The 17,401-nt window shown below is 43.5% G+C and overlaps 4 protein-coding genes across 4 annotated transcripts; all 4 read left to right on the forward strand.

The window, feature by feature from the left end:
• Nucleotides 1-988: 988 nt before the first annotated feature.
• Nucleotides 989-2,297, forward strand: LOC137296755 (uncharacterized). Its single transcript, XM_067828598.1, has 3 exons — nt 989-1,098; nt 1,617-1,693; nt 2,037-2,297. Exons 1-3 carry the CDS (start codon nt 1,074-1,076, stop codon nt 2,295-2,297), a joined length of 363 nt encoding a protein of 120 aa, XP_067684699.1. The 5' UTR covers nt 989-1,073.
• Nucleotides 2,298-4,346: 2,049 nt separating this feature from the next.
• Nucleotides 4,347-5,661, forward strand: LOC137296825 (uncharacterized). Its single transcript, XM_067828689.1, has 3 exons — nt 4,347-4,456; nt 4,975-5,051; nt 5,395-5,661. Exons 1-3 carry the CDS (start codon nt 4,432-4,434, stop codon nt 5,659-5,661), a joined length of 369 nt encoding a protein of 122 aa, XP_067684790.1. The 5' UTR covers nt 4,347-4,431.
• Nucleotides 5,662-7,760: 2,099 nt separating this feature from the next.
• LOC137296925 (uncharacterized) lies at nt 7,761-9,021 on the forward strand. The gene is made up of 3 exons (XM_067828826.1): nt 7,761-7,822; nt 8,341-8,417; nt 8,761-9,021. Exons 1-3 carry the CDS (start codon nt 7,798-7,800, stop codon nt 9,019-9,021), a joined length of 363 nt encoding a protein of 120 aa, XP_067684927.1. The 5' UTR covers nt 7,761-7,797.
• A 2,025-nt stretch (nt 9,022-11,046) lies between these two features.
• LOC137296786 (uncharacterized) lies at nt 11,047-12,311 on the forward strand. Its single transcript, XM_067828640.1, has 3 exons — nt 11,047-11,108; nt 11,631-11,707; nt 12,051-12,311. The coding sequence occupies exons 1-3, from the start codon at nt 11,084-11,086 to the stop codon at nt 12,309-12,311; spliced, it is 363 nt and encodes a 120-aa protein (XP_067684741.1). The 5' UTR covers nt 11,047-11,083.
• Nucleotides 12,312-17,401: the final 5,090 nt, after the last annotated feature.

Consider the following 17,401-nt stretch of genomic DNA (forward strand, 5'->3'; position numbering starts at 1 on the left):
TTCTGCTTTAAGCACAAGGCTACCCTACCACCCCACATCGTATTTATATATGTGCACATATTCAAAGACTGGAAGGGCGGTTGTGCTCCTCGTCGAGTGGTCATTAAGCAGGTCGATGGGCTGTAAGTGCATTTAAAGGAATGGCTGGACTGGTCTCTCTTATCCAGCTTGGTCCGGGCTGATGCACAAAGGGAGACCACTCATGTCGGACTATTAGCGAGCGTTTATCAGTCGAATTGCGTAGGCTATCTTTCCGCAGCAATTAGTGCACCTACCAACAGCCTGTAAAAGTACGCCACGAGCTAAACACCAGCAAACGGTGCGCACGTCCGATGTACGGACTTTGCCAGCAACTATTTACGTTCATCAGTTTGCCACTTTCAATTCGGGGTTCAAACAAACACAACATGCACTTCTTTTTATCACCGACGGTAACCAAGGCAACGACCGACAAAAGGGGATGTGCTTCCTTATTTGTAGTCGTTTCCGTCTTTGGTTAGTGAGACTAAGGTCTTTCTTCCACAGTTCTATGGAAACAAATGGTCCCTAACGTCTATCAATTTTCAACTTGGTGAAAATGACTTTAACGTACATCTGCCCATTATATCCGGCACTACACGTGCATAGACTTCAGTTTCCCTTTCTGATATACTCTTATGTGAAATAACAAAAAGGGGAATGGGAAGACTTGTATCTTTCTGTCTGAAAACGAATCCTCAACTTTCCCCACTGGTACTCATCTTAAAAGGGCTTTGGAGAACTGACAATGTGTTTTTAAGATCTAACAGATAAGACGTGGTAGTGAACTATGGTATATCCTGTTTGAACCTGTAGGCATCGGCTAAAAACCTAAAAATCGCCAGGTGTTTGACACCATGAGATCCGACTCTAGCCGCCTGCTTGGCATTGCCGGAAACATTCGATGACGCCTCGTTCTGACTTCGTTTCCATGTAGTTACCGTTGTCGTTGCCAACGGTCCCCTCTGTTCCTAACAGAATCGCCATTGCTCTTGCTACCTATCGCTCTGCATTTCGTTGACTACAACATCGTTCCGAGTTCTGCTACTGTCAAGATGTTTACAAGGCTGCATATTCAAGGTATTTAAGCAGTCAGTTATTGTATTTTAAAGTGTTAAAAGTGTAGACTGACTTTAAATTGGCCGTAGTTTGACCGTAGCAACAGTGGGGATGACTGGCCGCCATTTGCAATTTTGTGAAAATTCCCAAATGTGTATGTGTTTAATGTGTATTCTGCCCATGAAATGAAAGCTCTCGCTATTTATAAACGACGGACGGTACTTTTAGAATCCTTTTGACATATTGTAACTGTTTATAAGGCATAGTTTGGGCATATTGTTTTGTCAGCTTTTCATGAAAATAGTCGGCCTTTTGTGGCTATTCTAATAGATGGATGGTATACCAAAGCAGTGATTAAATGTCCATTATTATTCTTGTAACACCTATTCGTGGCCGATACTTGTCCCGAACGGGACTCCATTAGCTTCATGGTCTATTTTATCGGCAATCCGCATGTCTACTATAGCTTCGACGGTCTCTAAATTACTCTTCATGTATTTTAATGTGCATTTTAACGTGTTGTTTTTGGTTATTTTCAGCACGGGAAGACGTGATCCGGTATCATGTCACTCCTGCTGCTAGTCTATGGCCGTCGCTGGATGAGGAATCCGACTGTGTATGCATTTCATCTACATCTTCTTGAGCTTGGAGGGAATAGTTTTCTTCTTTTCTCTATGCTTCCACAATCGTCTTGTGCATAGTAGAGACATTTCATTGTATTTTCTCTGTTACGGTATGCTGAAAATCAATCCCCGGGTACCCCTCTCCCATTTACACCTTAACATTTCTTTCTAACAATCTGTCAGCATAGACTGTTTGTCTAGGGGTACTGCCTGATAAAATGTGTAATCTGGGGCTATGGACTGTGACCTTTTTCTGGCCTATCGTCTCATAAACACCTCCTGTAACCCTTGCCCAATGACACTACTTTATCCCACCCTCCCCACTCACCAATATAGCGATCCCTGGCTTCGTCCCCGAGCCCCTCTCCCGACCCTCTGAGCGTTTTCACCCCGTTCTGGGCCCGCCCTGACCACGGAGAGACGCTCCCTGCCCCAGTCACTATCACCTATGTCGACTATTATCCTGTCCCAAGTGACGACGACAGTGACTACTGGGTCTATGAGGACGAGGACGACGACAGCTTCGTGGAGGATATTCATCCCGTGAGGAAGGCGCTGAGGAGAGTGGCTGCCTTCTTCAGGAGAGTATTCTCGTAGATTCCTCATCTAGTGTGCACGTGTGTGCGTGCGAGCGTGCGAGCGTGCGTGTGTGTGTGTGTAAAAATGAATATGTAGGTGTAAGAACGTTATTATGAAATTAGATGGGATGTAAACGTGTATATGTGCGAGTGTACATGTTGTAAGATAAAGTGTGTTTCTGAAAGAATGTTGTTTTTGTGGAGAGAGAGAAAGAGAAAGTGGGGAGGACGGGAGAGAGAGAGAATGAGGGAGAGGATGGTAAATATATATTTTTCTGTATATGTGATGTTGATGTGGTTTGCAGGCGTATTGGGTTCGCTGTATATGTTTTCAGGTTGGACGACTTGTTGGGGTATCTGCACAATACCCTATTATCCCATTTGTACCTCTTTGGTCTGTTTCGGCTACATTTTTGGGCTTTCCTTTGGACACACCCTTTCGATCAAGTTATATTTTGGCATACCCTTTGGCTGACATTTCTATGGTATTTCTCTCGTAATGAGAGGACCATTCTTCCCTTTTGGCCCCAATTCGGATATTTTCTTTAAGCACATACCATTCTATGTTTTTATATGTAATAAATATTGATGAATGGTATACACACGAGTCTGTTTTTCTTCCTACTTTGAACCTACTAACAACTAGGTGACAGTAACACAACAGGAGAGGCAATTGAACCAAGTCTGTTTTATTGTGATAGAACTTGAAGATGCTGTAAGACTACACTAATGAAAATACTAAGGGATCGTTTGCGCTGTCCCATTGTGTTGCTGTCTTCTAATCGAGTTTTTAGCAAGTTCTCTGTGATGGAAATGACGACGTCAATAGTCGTGTGCAGTTATAACTACAAACTGGATGTCGGAACTCTAGATATTTTACGATGACATCACTTACTTTAAATTACGTGCACTGGTGAATAATCGAGAATGGTCTCCCTTCACTGTTTGTGGTTGTTTAACCGTCACCTCTGTTTTAGTGAGTGAGTCGGATTTTACGCCGCTTTTAGCATTATTCCAGCTGTAGGACGGCGGGGGACACCAGAAATGGGCTTCACCCATTTGGGGAATGGAACCCGGCAATTCTGCTTTAAGCACAAGGCTACCCTACCACCCCACATCGTATTTATATATGTGCACATATTCAAAGACTGGAAGGGCGGTTGTGCTCCTCGTCGAGTGGTCATTAAGCAGGTCGATGGGCTGTAAGTGCATTTAAAGGAATGGCTGGACTGGTCTCTCTTATCCAGCTTGGTCCGGGCTGATGCACAAAGGGAGACCACTCATGTCGGACTATTAGCGAGCGTTTATCAGTCGAATTGCGTAGGCTATCTTTCCGCAGCAATTAGTGCACCTACCAACAGCCTGTAAAAGTACGCCACGAGCTAAACACCAGCAAACGGTGCGCACGTCCGATGTACGGACTTTGCCAGCAACTATTTACGTTCATCAGTTTGCCACTTTCAATTCGGGGTTCAAACAAACACAACATGCACTTCTTTTTATCACCGACGGTAACCAAGGCAACGACCGACAAAAGGGGATGTGCTTCCTTATTTGTAGTCGTTTCCGTCTTTGGTTAGTGAGACTAAGGTCTTTCTTCCACAGTTCTATGGAAACAAATGGTCCCTAACGTCTATCAATTTTCAACTTGGTGAAAATGACTTTAACGTACATCTGCCCATTATATCCGGCACTACACGTGCATAGACTTCAGTTTCCCTTTCTGATATACTCTTATGTGAAATAACAAAAAGGGGAATGGGAAGACTTGTATCTTTCTGTCTGAAAACGAATCCTCAACTTTCCCCACTGGTACTCATCTTAAAAGGGCTTTGGAGAACTGACAATGTGTTTTTAAGATCTAACAGATAAGACGTGGTAGTGAACTATGGTATATCCTGTTTGAACCTGTAGGCATCGGCTAAAAACCTAAAAATCGCCAGGTGTTTGACACCATGAGATCCGACTCTAGCCGCCTGCTTGGCATTGCCGGAAACATTCGATGACGCCTCGTTCTGACTTCGTTTCCATGTAGTTACCGTTGTCGTTGCCAACGGTCCCCTCTGTTCCTAACAGAATCGCCATTGCTCTTGCTACCTATCGCTCTGCATTTCGTTGACTACAACATCGTTCCGAGTTCTGCTACTGTCAAGATGTTTACAAGGCTGCATATTCAAGGTATTTAAGCAGTCAGTTATTGTATTTTAAAGTGTTAAAAGTGTAGACTGACTTTAAATTGGCCGTAGTTTGACCGTAGCAACAGTGGGGATGACTGGCCGCCATTTGCAATTTTGTGAAAATTCCCAAATGTGTATGTGTTTAATGTGTATTCTGCCCATGAAATGAAAGCTCTCGCTATTTATAAACGACGGACGGTACTTTTAGAATCCTTTTGACATATTGTAACTGTTTATAAGGCATAGTTTGGGCATATTGTTTTGTCAGCTTTTCATGAAAATAGTCGGCCTTTTGTGGCTATTCTAATAGATGGATGGTATACCAAAGCAGTGATTAAATGTCCATTATTATTCTTGTAACACCTATTCGTGGCCGATACTTGTCCCGAACGGGACTCCATTAGCTTCATGGTCTATTTTATCGGCAATCCGCATGTCTACTATAGCTTCGACGGTCTCTAAATTACTCTTCATGTATTTTAATGTGCATTTTAACGTGTTGTTTTTGGTTATTTTCAGCACGGGAAGACGTGATCCGGTATCATGTCACTCCTGCTGCTAGTCTATGGCCGTCGCTGGATGAGGAATCCGACTGTGTATGCATTTCATCTACATCTTCTTGAGCTTGGAGGGAATAGTTTTCTTCTTTTCTCTATGCTTCCACAATCGTCTTGTGCATAGTAGAGACATTTCATTGTATTTTCTCTGTTACGGTATGCTGAAAATCAATCCCCGGGTACCCCTCTCCCATTTACACCTTAACATTTCTTTCTAACAATCTGTCAGCATAGACTGTTTGTCTAGGGGTACTGCCTGATAAAATGTGTAATCTGGGGCTATGGACTGTGACCTTTTTCTGGCCTATCGTCTCATAAACACCTCCTGTAACCCTTGCCCAATGACACTACTTTATCCCACCCTCCCCACTCACCAATATAGCGATCCCTGGCTTCGTCCCCGAGCCCCTCTCCCGACCCTCTGAGCGTTTTCACCCCGTTCTGGGCCCGCCCTGACCACGGAGAGACGCTCCCTGCCCCAGTCACTATCACCTATGTCGACTATTATCCTGTCCCAAGTGACGACGACAGTGACTACTGGGTCTATGAGGACGAGGACGAGGACGACGACAGCTTCGTGGAGGATATTCATCCCGTGAGGAAGGCGCTGAGGAGAGTGGCTGCCTTCTTCAGGAGAGTATTCTCGTAGATTCCTCATCTAGTGTGCACGTGTGTGCGTGCGAGCGTGCGAGCGTGCGTGTGTGTGTGTGTAAAAATGAATATGTAGGTGTAAGAACGTTATTATGAAATTAGATGGGATGTAAACGTGTATATGTGCGAGTGTACATGTTGTAAGATAAAGTGTGTTTCTGAAAGAATGTTGTTTTTGTGGAGAGAGAGAAAGAGAAAGTGGGGAGGACGGGAGAGAGAGAGAATGAGGGAGAGGATGGTAAATATATATTTTTCTGTATATGTGATGTTGATGTGGTTTGCAGGCGTATTGGGTTGGCTGTATATGTTTTCAGGTTGGACGACTTGTTGGGGTATCTGCACAATACCCTATTATCCCATTTGTACCTCTTTGGTCTGTTTCGGCTACATTTTTGGGCTTTCCTTTGGACACACCCTTTCGATCAAGTTATATTTTGGCATACCCTTTGGCTGACATTTCTATGGTATTTCTCTCGTAATGAGAGGACCATTCTTCCCTTTTGGCCCCAATTCGGATATTTTCTTTAAGCACATACCATTCTATGTTTTTATATGTAATAAATATTGATGAATGGTATACACACGAGTCTGTTTTTCTTCCTACTTTGAACCTACTAACAACTAGGTGACAGTAACACAACAGGAGAGGCAATTGAACCAAGTCTGTTTTATTGTGATAGAACTTGAAGATGCTGTAAGACTACACTAATGAAAATACTAAGGGATCGTTTGCGCTGTCCCATTGTGTTGCTGTCTTCTAATCGAGTTTTTAGCAAGTTCTCTGTGATGGAAATGACGACGTCAATAGTCGTGTGCAGTTATAACTACAAACTGGATGTCGGAACTCTAGATATTTTACGATGACATCACTTACTTTAAGTTACGTGCACTGGTGAATGATCGAGAATGGTCTCCCTTCACTGTTTGTGGTTGTTTAACCGTCACCTCTGTTTTAGTGAGTGAGTCGGATTTTACGCCGCTTTTAGCATTATTCCATCTGTAGGACGGCGGGGGACACCAGAAATGGGCTTCACCCATTTGGGGAATGGAACCCGGCAATTCTGCTTTAAGCACAAGGCTACCCTACCACCCCACATCGTATTTATATATGTGCACATATTCAAAGACTGGAAGGGCGGTTGTGCTCCTCGTCGAGTGGTCATTAAGCAGGTCGATGGGCTGTAAGTGTATTTAAAGGAATGGCTGGACTGGTCTCTCTTATCCAGCTTGGTCCGGGCTGATGCACAAAGGGAGACCACTCATGTCGGACTATTAGCGAGCGTTTATCAGTCGAATTGCGTAGGCTATCTTTCCGCAGCAATTAGTGCACCTACCAACAGCCTGTAAATGTACGCCACGAGCTAAACACCAGCAAACGGTGCTCACGTCCGATGTACGGACTTTGCCAGCAACTATTTACGTTCATCAGTTTGCCACTTTCAATTCGGGGTTCAAACAAACACAACATGCACTTCTTTTTATCACCGACGGTAACCAAGGCAACGACCGACAAAAGGGGATGTGCTTCCTTATTTGTAGTCGTTTCCGTCTTTGGTTAGTGAGACTAAGGTCTTTCTTCCACAGTTCTATGGAAACAAATGGTCCCTAACGTCTATCAATTTTCAACTTGGTGAAAATGACTTTAACGTACATCTGCCCATTATATCCGGCACTACACGTGCATAGACTTCAGTTTCCCTTTCTGATATACTCTTATGTGAAATAACAAAAAGGGGAATGGGAAGACTTGTATCTTTCTGTCTGAAAACGAATCCTCAACTTTCCCCACTGGTACTCATCTTAAAAGGGCTTTGGAGAACTGACAATGTGTTTTTAAGATCTAACAGATAAGACGTGGTAGTGAACTATGGTATATCCGACGTTTGAACCTGTAGGCATCGGCTAAAAACCTAAAAATCGCCAGGTGTTTGACACCATGAGATCCGACTCTAGCCGCCTGCTTGGCATTGCCGGAAACATTCGATGACGCCTCGTTCTGACTTCGTTTCCATGTAGTTACCGTTGTCGTTGCCAACGGTCCCCTCTGTTCCTAACAGAATCGCCATTGCTCTTGCTACCTATCGCTGTGCATTTCGTTGACTACAACATCGTTCCGAGTTCTGCTACTGTCAAGATGTTTACAAGGCTGCATATTCAAGGTATTTAAGCAGTCAGTTATTGTATTTTAAAGTGTTAAAAGTGTAGACTGACTTTAAATTGGCCGTAGTTTGACCGTAGCAACAGTGGGGATGACTGGCCACCATTTGCAATTTTGTGAAAATTCCCAAATGTGTATGTGTTTAATGTGTATTCTGCCCGTGAAATGAAAGCTCTCGCTATTTATAAACGACGGACGGTACTTTTAGAATCCTTTTGACATATTGTAACTGTTTATAAGGCATAGTTTGGGCATATTGTTTTGTCAGCTTTTCATGAAAATAGTCGACCTTTTGTGGCTATTCTAATAGATGGATGGTATACCAAAGCAGTGATTAAATGTCCATTATTATTCTTGTAACACATATTCGTGGCCGATACTTGTCCCGAACGGGACTCCATTAGCTTCATGGTCTATTTTATCGGCAATCCGCATGTCTACTATAGCTTCGACGGTCTCTAAATTACTCTTCATGTATTTTAATGTGCATTTTAACGTGTTGTTTTTGGTTATTTTCAGCACGGGAAGACGTGATCCGGTATCATGTCACTCCTGCTGCTAGTCTATGGCCGTCGCTGGATGAGGAATCCGACTGTGTATGCATTTCATCTACATCTTCTTGAGCTTGGAGGGAATAGTTTTCTTCTTTTCTCTATGCTTCCACAATCGTCTTGTGCATAGTAGAGACATTTCATTGTATTTTCTCTGTTACGGTATGCTGAAAATCAATCCCCGGGTACCCCTCTCCCATTTACACCTGAACATTTCTTTCTAACAATCTGTCAGCATAGACTGTTTGTCTAGGGGTACTGCCTGATAAAATGTGTAATCTGGGGCTATGGACTGTGACCTTTTTCTGGCCTATCGTCTCATAAACACCTCCTGTAACCCTTGCCCAATGACACTACTTAATCCCACCCTCCCCACTCACCAATATAGCGATCCCTGGCTTCGTCCCCGAGCCCCTCTCCCGACCCTCTGAGCGTTTTCACCCCGTTCTGGGCCCGCCCTGACCACGGAGAGACGCTCCCTGCCCCAGTCACTATCACCTATGTCGACTATTATCCTGTCCCAAGTGACGACGACAGTGACTACTGGGTCTATGAGGACGAGGACGACGACAGCTTCGTGGAGGATATTCATCCCGTGAGGAAGGCGCTGAGGAGAGTGGCTGCCTTCTTCAGGAGAGTATTCTCGTAGATTCCTCATCTAGTGTGCGCGTGTGTGCGTGCGAGCGTGCGAGCGTGCGTGTGTGTGTAAAAATGAATATGTAGGTGTAAGAACGTTATAATGAAATTAGATGGGATGAGAGAGAGAAAGAGAAAGTGGGGAGGACGGGAGAGAGAGAGAATGAGGGAGAGGATGGTAAATATATATTTTTCTGTATATGTGATGTTGATGTGGTTTGCAGGCGTATTGGGTTGGCTGTATATGTTTTCAGGTTGGACGACTTGTTGGGGTATCTGCACAATACCCTATTATCCCATTTGTACCTCTTTGGTCTGTTTCGGCTACATTTTTGGGCTTTCCTTTGGACACACCCTTTCGATCAAGTTATATTTTGGCATACCCTTTGGCTGACATTTCTATGGTATTTCTCTCGTAATGAGAGGACCATTCTTCCCTTTTGGCCCCAATTCGGATATTTTCTTTAAGCACATACCATTCTATGTTTTTATATGTAATAAATATTGATGAATGGTATACACACGAGTCTGTTTTTCTTCCTACTTTGAACCTACTAACAACTAGGTGACAGTAACACAACAGGAGAGGCAATTGAACCAAGTCTGTTTTATTGTGATAGAACTTGAAGATGCTGTAAGACTACACTAATGAAAATACTAAGGGATCGTTTGCGCTGTCCCATTGTGTTGCTGTCTTCTAATCGAGTTTTTAGCAAGTTCTCTGTGATGGAAATGACGACGTCAATAGTCGTGTGCAGTTATAACTACAAACTGGATGTCGGAACTCTAGATATTTTACGATGACATCACTTACTTTAAATTACGTGCACTGGTGAATGATCGAGAATGGTCTCCCTTCACTCTTTGTGGTTGTTTAACCGTCACCTCTGTTTTAGTGAGTGAGTCGGATTTTACGCCGCTTTTAGCATTATTCCAGCTGTAGGACGGCGGGGGACACCAGAAATGGGCTTCACCCATTTGGGGAATGGAACCCGGCAATTCTGCTTTAAGCACAAGGCTACCCTACCACCCCACATCGTATTTATATATGTGCACATATTCAAAGACTGGAAGGGCGGTTGTGCTCCTCGTCGAGTAGTCATTAAGCAGGTCGATGAGCTGTAAGTGTATTTAAAGGAATGGCTGGACTGGTCTCTCTTATCCAGCTTGGTCCGGGCTGATGCACAAAGGGAGACCACTCATGTCGGACTATTAGCGAGCGTTTATCAGTCGAATTGCGTAGGCTATCTTTCCGCAGCAATTAGTGCACCTACCAACAGCCTGTAAATGTACGCCACGAGCTAAACACCAGCAAACGGTGCTCACGTCCGATGTACGGACTTTGCCAGCAACTTTTTACGTTCATCAGTTTGCCACTTTCAATTCGGGGTTCAAACAAACACAACATGCACTTCTTTTTATCACCGACGGTAACCAAGGCAACGACCGACAAAAGGGGATGTGCTTCCTTATTTGTAGTCGTTTCCGTCTTTGGTTAGTGAGACTAAGGTCTTTCTTCCACAGTTCTATGGAAACAAATGGTCCCTAACGTCTATCAATTTTCAACTTGGTGAAAATGACTTTAACGTACATCTGCCCATTATATCCGGCACTACACGTGCATAGACTTCAGTTTCCCTTTCTGATATACTCTTATGTGAAATAAAAAAAAGGGGAATGGGAAGACTTGTATCTTTCTGTCTGAAAACGAATCCTCAACTTTCCCCACTGGTACTCATCTTAAAAGGGCTTTGGAGAACTGACAATGTGTTTTTAAGATCTAACAGATAAGACGTGGTAGTGAACTATGGTATATCCGACGTTTGAACCTGTAGGCATCGGCTAAAAACCTAAAAATCGCCAGGTGTTTGACACCATGAGATCCGACTCTAGCCGCCTGCTTGGCATTGCCGGAAACATTCGATGACGCCTCGTTCTGACTTCGTTTCCATGTAGTTACCGTTGTCGTTGCCAACGGTCCCCTCTGTTCCTAACAGAATCGCCATATGCTCTTGCTACCTATCGCTCTGCATTTCGTTGACTACAACATCGTTCCGAGTTCTGCTACTGTCAAGATGTTTACAAGGCTGCATATTCAAGGTATTTAAGCAGTCAGTTATTGTATTTTAAAGTGTTAAAAGTGTAGACTGACTTTAAATTGGCCGTAGTTTGACCGTAGCAACAGTGGGGATGACTGGCCGCCATTTGCAATTTTGTGAAAATTCCCAAATGTGTATGTGTTTAATGTGTATTCTGCCCGTGAAATGAAAGCTCTCGCTATTTATAAACGACGGACGGTACTTTTAGAATCCTTTTGACATATTGTAACTGTTTATAAGGCATAGTTTGGGCATATTGTTTTGTCAGCTTTTCATGAAAATAGTCGACCTTTTGTGGCTATTCTAATAGATGGATGGTATACCAAAGCAGTGATTAAATGTCCATTATTATTCAGTCTTGTAACACCTATTCGTGGCCGATACTTGTCCCGAACGGGACTCCATTAGCTTCATGGTCTATTTTATCGGCAATCCGCATGTCTACTATAGCTTCGACGGTCTCTAAATTACTCTTCATGTATTTTAATGTGCATTTTAACGTGTTGTTTTTGGTTATTTTCAGCACGGGAAGACGTGATCCGGTATCATGTCACTCCTGCTGCTAGTCTATGGCCGTCGCTGGATGAGGAATCCGACTGTGTATGCATTTCATCTACATCTTCTTGAGCTTGGAGGGAATAGTTTTCTTCTTTTCTCTATGCTTCCACAATCGTCTTGTGCATAGTAGAGACATTTCATTGTATTTTCTCTGTTACGGTATGCTGAAAATCAATCCCCGGGTACCCCTCTCCCATTTACACCTTAACATTTCTTTCTAACAATCTGTCAGCATAGACTGTTTGTCTAGGGGTACTGCCTGATAAAATGTGTAATCTGGGGCTATGGACTGTGACCTTTTTCTGGCCTATCGTCTCATAAACACCTCCTGTAACCCTTGCCCAATGACACTACTTTATCCCACCCTCCCCACTCACCAATATAGCGATCCCTGGCTTCGTCCCCGAGCCCCTCTCCCGACCCTCTGAGCGTTTTCACCCCGTTCTGGGCCCGCCCTGACCACGGAGAGACGCTCCCTGCCCCAGTCACTATCACCTATGTCGACTATTATCCTGTCCCAAGTGACGACGACAGTGACTACTGGGTCTATGAGGACGAGGACGACGACAGCTTCGTGGAGGATATTCATCCCGTGAGGAAGGCGCTGAGGAGAGTGGCTGCCTTCTTCAGGAGAGTATTCTCGTAGATTCCTCATCTAGTGTGCACGTGTGTGCGTGCGAGCGTGCGAGCGTGCGTGTGTGTGTGTGTAAAAATGAATATGTAGGTGTAAGAACGTTATTATGAAATTAGATGGGATGTAAACGTGTATATGTGCGAGTGTACATGTTGTAAGATAAAGTGTGTTTCTGAAAGAATGTTCTTTTTGTGGAGAGAGAGAAAGAGAAAGTGGGGAGGACGGGAGAGAGAGAGAATGAGGGAGAGGATGGTAAATATATATTTTTCTGTATATGTGATGTTGATGTGGTTTGCAGGCGTATTGGGTTGGCTGTATATGTTTTCAGGTTGGACGACTTGTTGGGGTATCCGCACAATACCCTATTATCCCATTTGTACCTCTTTGGTCTGTTTCGGCTACATTTTTGGGCTTTCCTTTGGACACACCCTTTCGATCAAGTTATATTTTGGCATACCCTTTGGCTGACATTTCTATGGTATTTCTCTCGTAATGAGAGGACCATTCTTCCCTTTTGGCCCCAATTCGGATATTTTCTTTAAGCACATACCATTCTATGTTTTTATATGTAATAAATATTGATGAATGGTATACACACGAGTCTGTTTTTCTTCCTACTTTGAACCTACTAACAACTAGGTGACAGTAACACAACAGGAGAGGCAATTGAACCAAGTCTGTTTTATTGTGATAGAACTTGAAGATGCTGTAAGACTACACTAATGAAAATACTAAGGGATCGTTTGCGCTGTCCCATTGTGTTGCTGTCTTCTAATCGAGTTTTTAGCAAGTTCTCTGTGATGGAAATGACGACGTCAATAGTCGTGTGCAGTTATAACTACAAACTGGATGTCGGAACTCTAGATATTTTACGATGACATCACTTACTTTAAATTACGTGCACTGGTGAATAATCGAGAATGGTCTCCCTTCACTCTTTGTGGTTGTTTAACCGTCACCTCTGTTTTAGTGAGTGAGTCGGATTTTACGCCGCTTTTAGCATTATTTCAGCTGTAGGACGGCGGGGGACACCAGAAATGGGCTTCACCCATTTGGGGAATGGAACCCGGCAATTCTGCTTTAAGCACAAGGCTACCCTACCACCCCACATCGTATTTATATATGTGCACATATTCAAAGACTGGAAGGGCGGTTGTGCTCCTCGTCGAGTGGTCATTAAGCAGGTCGATGAGCTGTAAGTGTATTTAAAGGAATGGCTGGACTGGTCTCTCTTATCCAGCTTGGTCCGGGCTGATGCACAAAGGGAGACCACTCTTGTCGGACTATTAGCGAGCGTTTATCAGTCGAATTGCGTAGGCTATCTTTCCGCAGCAATTAGTGCACCTACCAACAGCCTGTAAAAGTACGCCACGAGCTAAACACCAGCAAACGGTGCGCACGTCCGATGTACGGACTTTGCCAGCAACTATTTACGTTCATCAGTTTGCCACTTTCAATTCGGGGTTCAAACAAACACAACATGCACTTCTTTTTATCACCGACGGTAACCAAGGCAACGACCGACAAAAGGGGATGTGCTTCCTTATTTGTAGTCGTTTCCGTCTTTGGTTAGTGAGACTAAGGTCTTTCTTCCACAGTTCTATGGAAACAAATGGTCCCTAACGTCTATCAATTTTCAACTTGGTGAAAATGACTTTAACGTACATCTGCCCATTTTATCCGGCACTACACGTGCATAGACTTCAGTTTCCCTTTCTGATATACTCTTATGTGAAATAACAAAAAGGGGAATGGGAAGACTTGTATCTTTCTGTCTGAAAACGAATCCTCAACTTTCCCCACTGGTACTCATCTTAAAAGGGCTTTGGAGAACTGACAGTGTGTTTTTAAGATCTAACAGATAAGGCGTGGTAGTGAACTATGGTATAGCCAGCGTTTGAACCTGTAGGCATCGGCTAAAAACCTAAAAATCGCCAGGTGTTTGACACCATGAGATCCGACTCTAGCCGCCTGCTTGGCATTGCCGGAAACATTCGATGACGCCTCGTTCTGACTTCGTTTCCATGTAGTTACCGTTGTCGTTGCCAACGGTCCCCTCTGTTCCTAACAGAATCGCCATTGCTCTTGCTACCTATCGCTCTGCATTTCGTTGACTACAACATCGTTCCGAGTTCTGCTACTGTCAAGATGTTTACAAGGCTGCATATTCAAGGTATTTAAGCAGTCAGTTATTGTATTTTAAAGTGTTAAAAGTGTAGACTGACTTTAAATTGGCCGTAGTTTGACCGTAGCAACAGTGGGGATGACTGGCCGCCATTTGCAATTTTGTGAAAATTCCCAAATGTGTATGTGTTTAATGTGTATTCTGCCCGTGAAATGAAAGCTCTCGCTATTTATAAACGACGGACGGTACTTTTAGAATCCTTTTGACATATTGTAACTGTTTATAAGGCATAGTTTGGGCATATTGTTTTGTCAGCTTTTCATGAAAATAGTCGGCCTTTTGTGGCTATTCTAATACATGGATGGTATACCAAAGCAGTGATTAAATGTCCATTATTATTCTTGTAACACCTATTCGTGGCCGATACTTGTCCCGAACGGGACTCCATTAGCTTCATGGTCTATTTTATCGGCAATCCGCATGTCTACTATAGCTTCGACGGTCTCTAAATTACTCTTCATGTATTTTAATGTGCATTTTAACGTGTTGTTTTTGGTTATTTTCAGCACGGGAAGACGTGATCCGGTATCATGTCACTCCTGCTGCTAGTCTATGGCCGTCGCTGGATGAGGAATCCGACTGTGTATGCATTTCATCTACATCTTCTTGAGCTTGGAGGGAATAGTTTTCTTCTTTTCTCTATGCTTCCACAATCGTCTTGTGCATAGTAGAGACATTTCATTGTATTTTCTCTGTTACGGTATGCTGAAAATCAATCCCCGGGTACCCCTCTCCCATTTACACCTTAACATTTCTTTCTAACAATCTGTCAGCATAGACTGTTTGTCTAGGGGTACTGCCTGATAAAATGTGTAATCTGGGGCTATGGACTGTGACCTTTTTCTGGCCTATCGTCTCATAAACACCTCCTGTAACCCTTGCCCAATGACACTACTTTATCCCACCCTCCCCACTCACCAATATAGCGATCCCTGGCTTCGTCCCCGAGCCCCTCTCCCGACCCTCTGAGCGTTTTCACCCCGTTCTGGGCCCGCCCTGACCACGGAGAGACGCTCCCTGCCCCAGTCACTATCACCTATGTCGACTATTATCCTGTCCCAAGTGAAGACGACAGTGACTACTGGGTCTATGAGGACGAGGACGACGACAGCTTCGTGGAAGATATTCATCCCGTGAGGAAGGCGCTGAGGAGAGTGGCTGCCTTCTTCAGGAGAGTATTCTTGTAGATTCCTCATCTAGTGTGCACGTGTGTGCGTGCGAGCGTGCGAGCGTGCGTGTGTGTGTAAAAATGAATATGTAGGTGTAAGAACGTTATTATGAAATTAGATGGGATGTAAACGTGTATATGTGCGAGTGTACATGTTGTAAGATAAAGTGTGTTTCTGAAAGAATGTTCTTTTTGTGGAGAGAGAGAGAAAGAGAAAGTGGGGAGGACGGGAGAGAGAGAATGAGGGAGAGGATGGTAAATATATATTTTTCTGTATATGTGATGTTGATGTGGTTTGCAGGCGTATTTGGTTGGCTGTATATGTTTTCAGGTTGGACGACTTGTTGGGGTATCCGCACAATACCCTATTATCCCATTTGTACCTCTTTGGTCTGTTTCGGCTACATTTTTGGGCTTTCCTTTGGACACACCCTTTCGATCAAGTTATATTTTGGCATACCCTTTGGCTGACATTTCTATGGTATTTCTCTCGTAATGAGAGGACCATTCTTCCCTTTTGGCCCCAATTCGGATATTTTCTTTAAGCACATACCATTCTATGTTTTTATATGTAATAAATATTGATGAATGGTATACACACGAGTCTGTTTTTCTTCCTACTTTGAACCTACTAACAACTAGGTGACAGTAACACAACAGGAGAGGCAATTGAACCAAGTCTGTTTTATTGTGATAGAACTTGAAGATGCTGTAAGACTACACTAATGAAAATACTAAGGGATCGTTTGCGCTGTCCCGTTGTGTTGCTGCCTTCTAATCGAGTTTTTAGCAAGTTCTCTGTGATGGAAATGACGACGTCAATAGTCGTGTGCAGTTATAACTACAAACTGGATGTCGGAACTCTAGATATTTTACGATGACATCACTTACTTTAAATTACGTGCACTGGTGAATGATCGAGAGTGGTCTCCCTTCACTCTTTGTGGTTGTTTAACCGTCACCTCTGTTTTAGTGAGTGAGTCGGATTTTACGCTGCTTCTAGCATTATTCCAGCCGTATGAGGGCGGGGGACACCAGAAATGGGCTTCACCCATCTGGGAGAGAGAGAGTGGTGTGAGTTGGCAGGGTAGAGTCGTCTGTATCTGTGATGTTGACGTGATTTGCATGCCTTTTCTGTTGTGTTTGTTTTCAGGTTCGATGACATGTGTTTGGATGGCCGTAGGATACCCCATTTTCCCGTTTGCCCTTCTTTGGCCTGTTTTGGCTACATGTTTGGCTTTCTATTGGACACATTCTTTTGATCCAATATCTTTCTGCTATCTTTTCACATACCCTTTGGCTGACATCTCTGTGTTATTTCTCTCCTAATGAGAGGACCACTCTTCCGTTTTGGCCCCGATTCGGATATTTTCTTTAAGCACATACCATTCTACTTCTTGATGTAAAATAAATATTGATGAATGGTATACACACGAGTCTGTTTTTCCTCCGTCTTTGGATCTATTAACAACTAGGTGACAGTAACACAGCAGGAAAAGCAATTGAACCAAGTCTGTATTATTCATTACAACTTGAAGTTCCTAGGTGTAAACTAATTAACACATGAAGACTTTCAAGGGTCGTTTGCTCTATCCTGCTGTGTTTCTGTCTTCTAGTCGAGTGTTTAACAAGTTCCATGTGATGGAAATGACGACGTCTGTAGTCGTGTGCAGCTACTGCTACACACTTGATGTCGGAAGTCAGGATATGTTGCGTTTACTTCACTTGCTTTAAGTTACGTGCACTGGT

This window comes from Haliotis asinina, chromosome 9 (genome assembly GCF_037392515.1).
Source record: "Haliotis asinina isolate JCU_RB_2024 chromosome 9, JCU_Hal_asi_v2, whole genome shotgun sequence".
Classification (NCBI taxonomy): Eukaryota; Metazoa; Mollusca; class Gastropoda; order Lepetellida; family Haliotidae; genus Haliotis; species Haliotis asinina.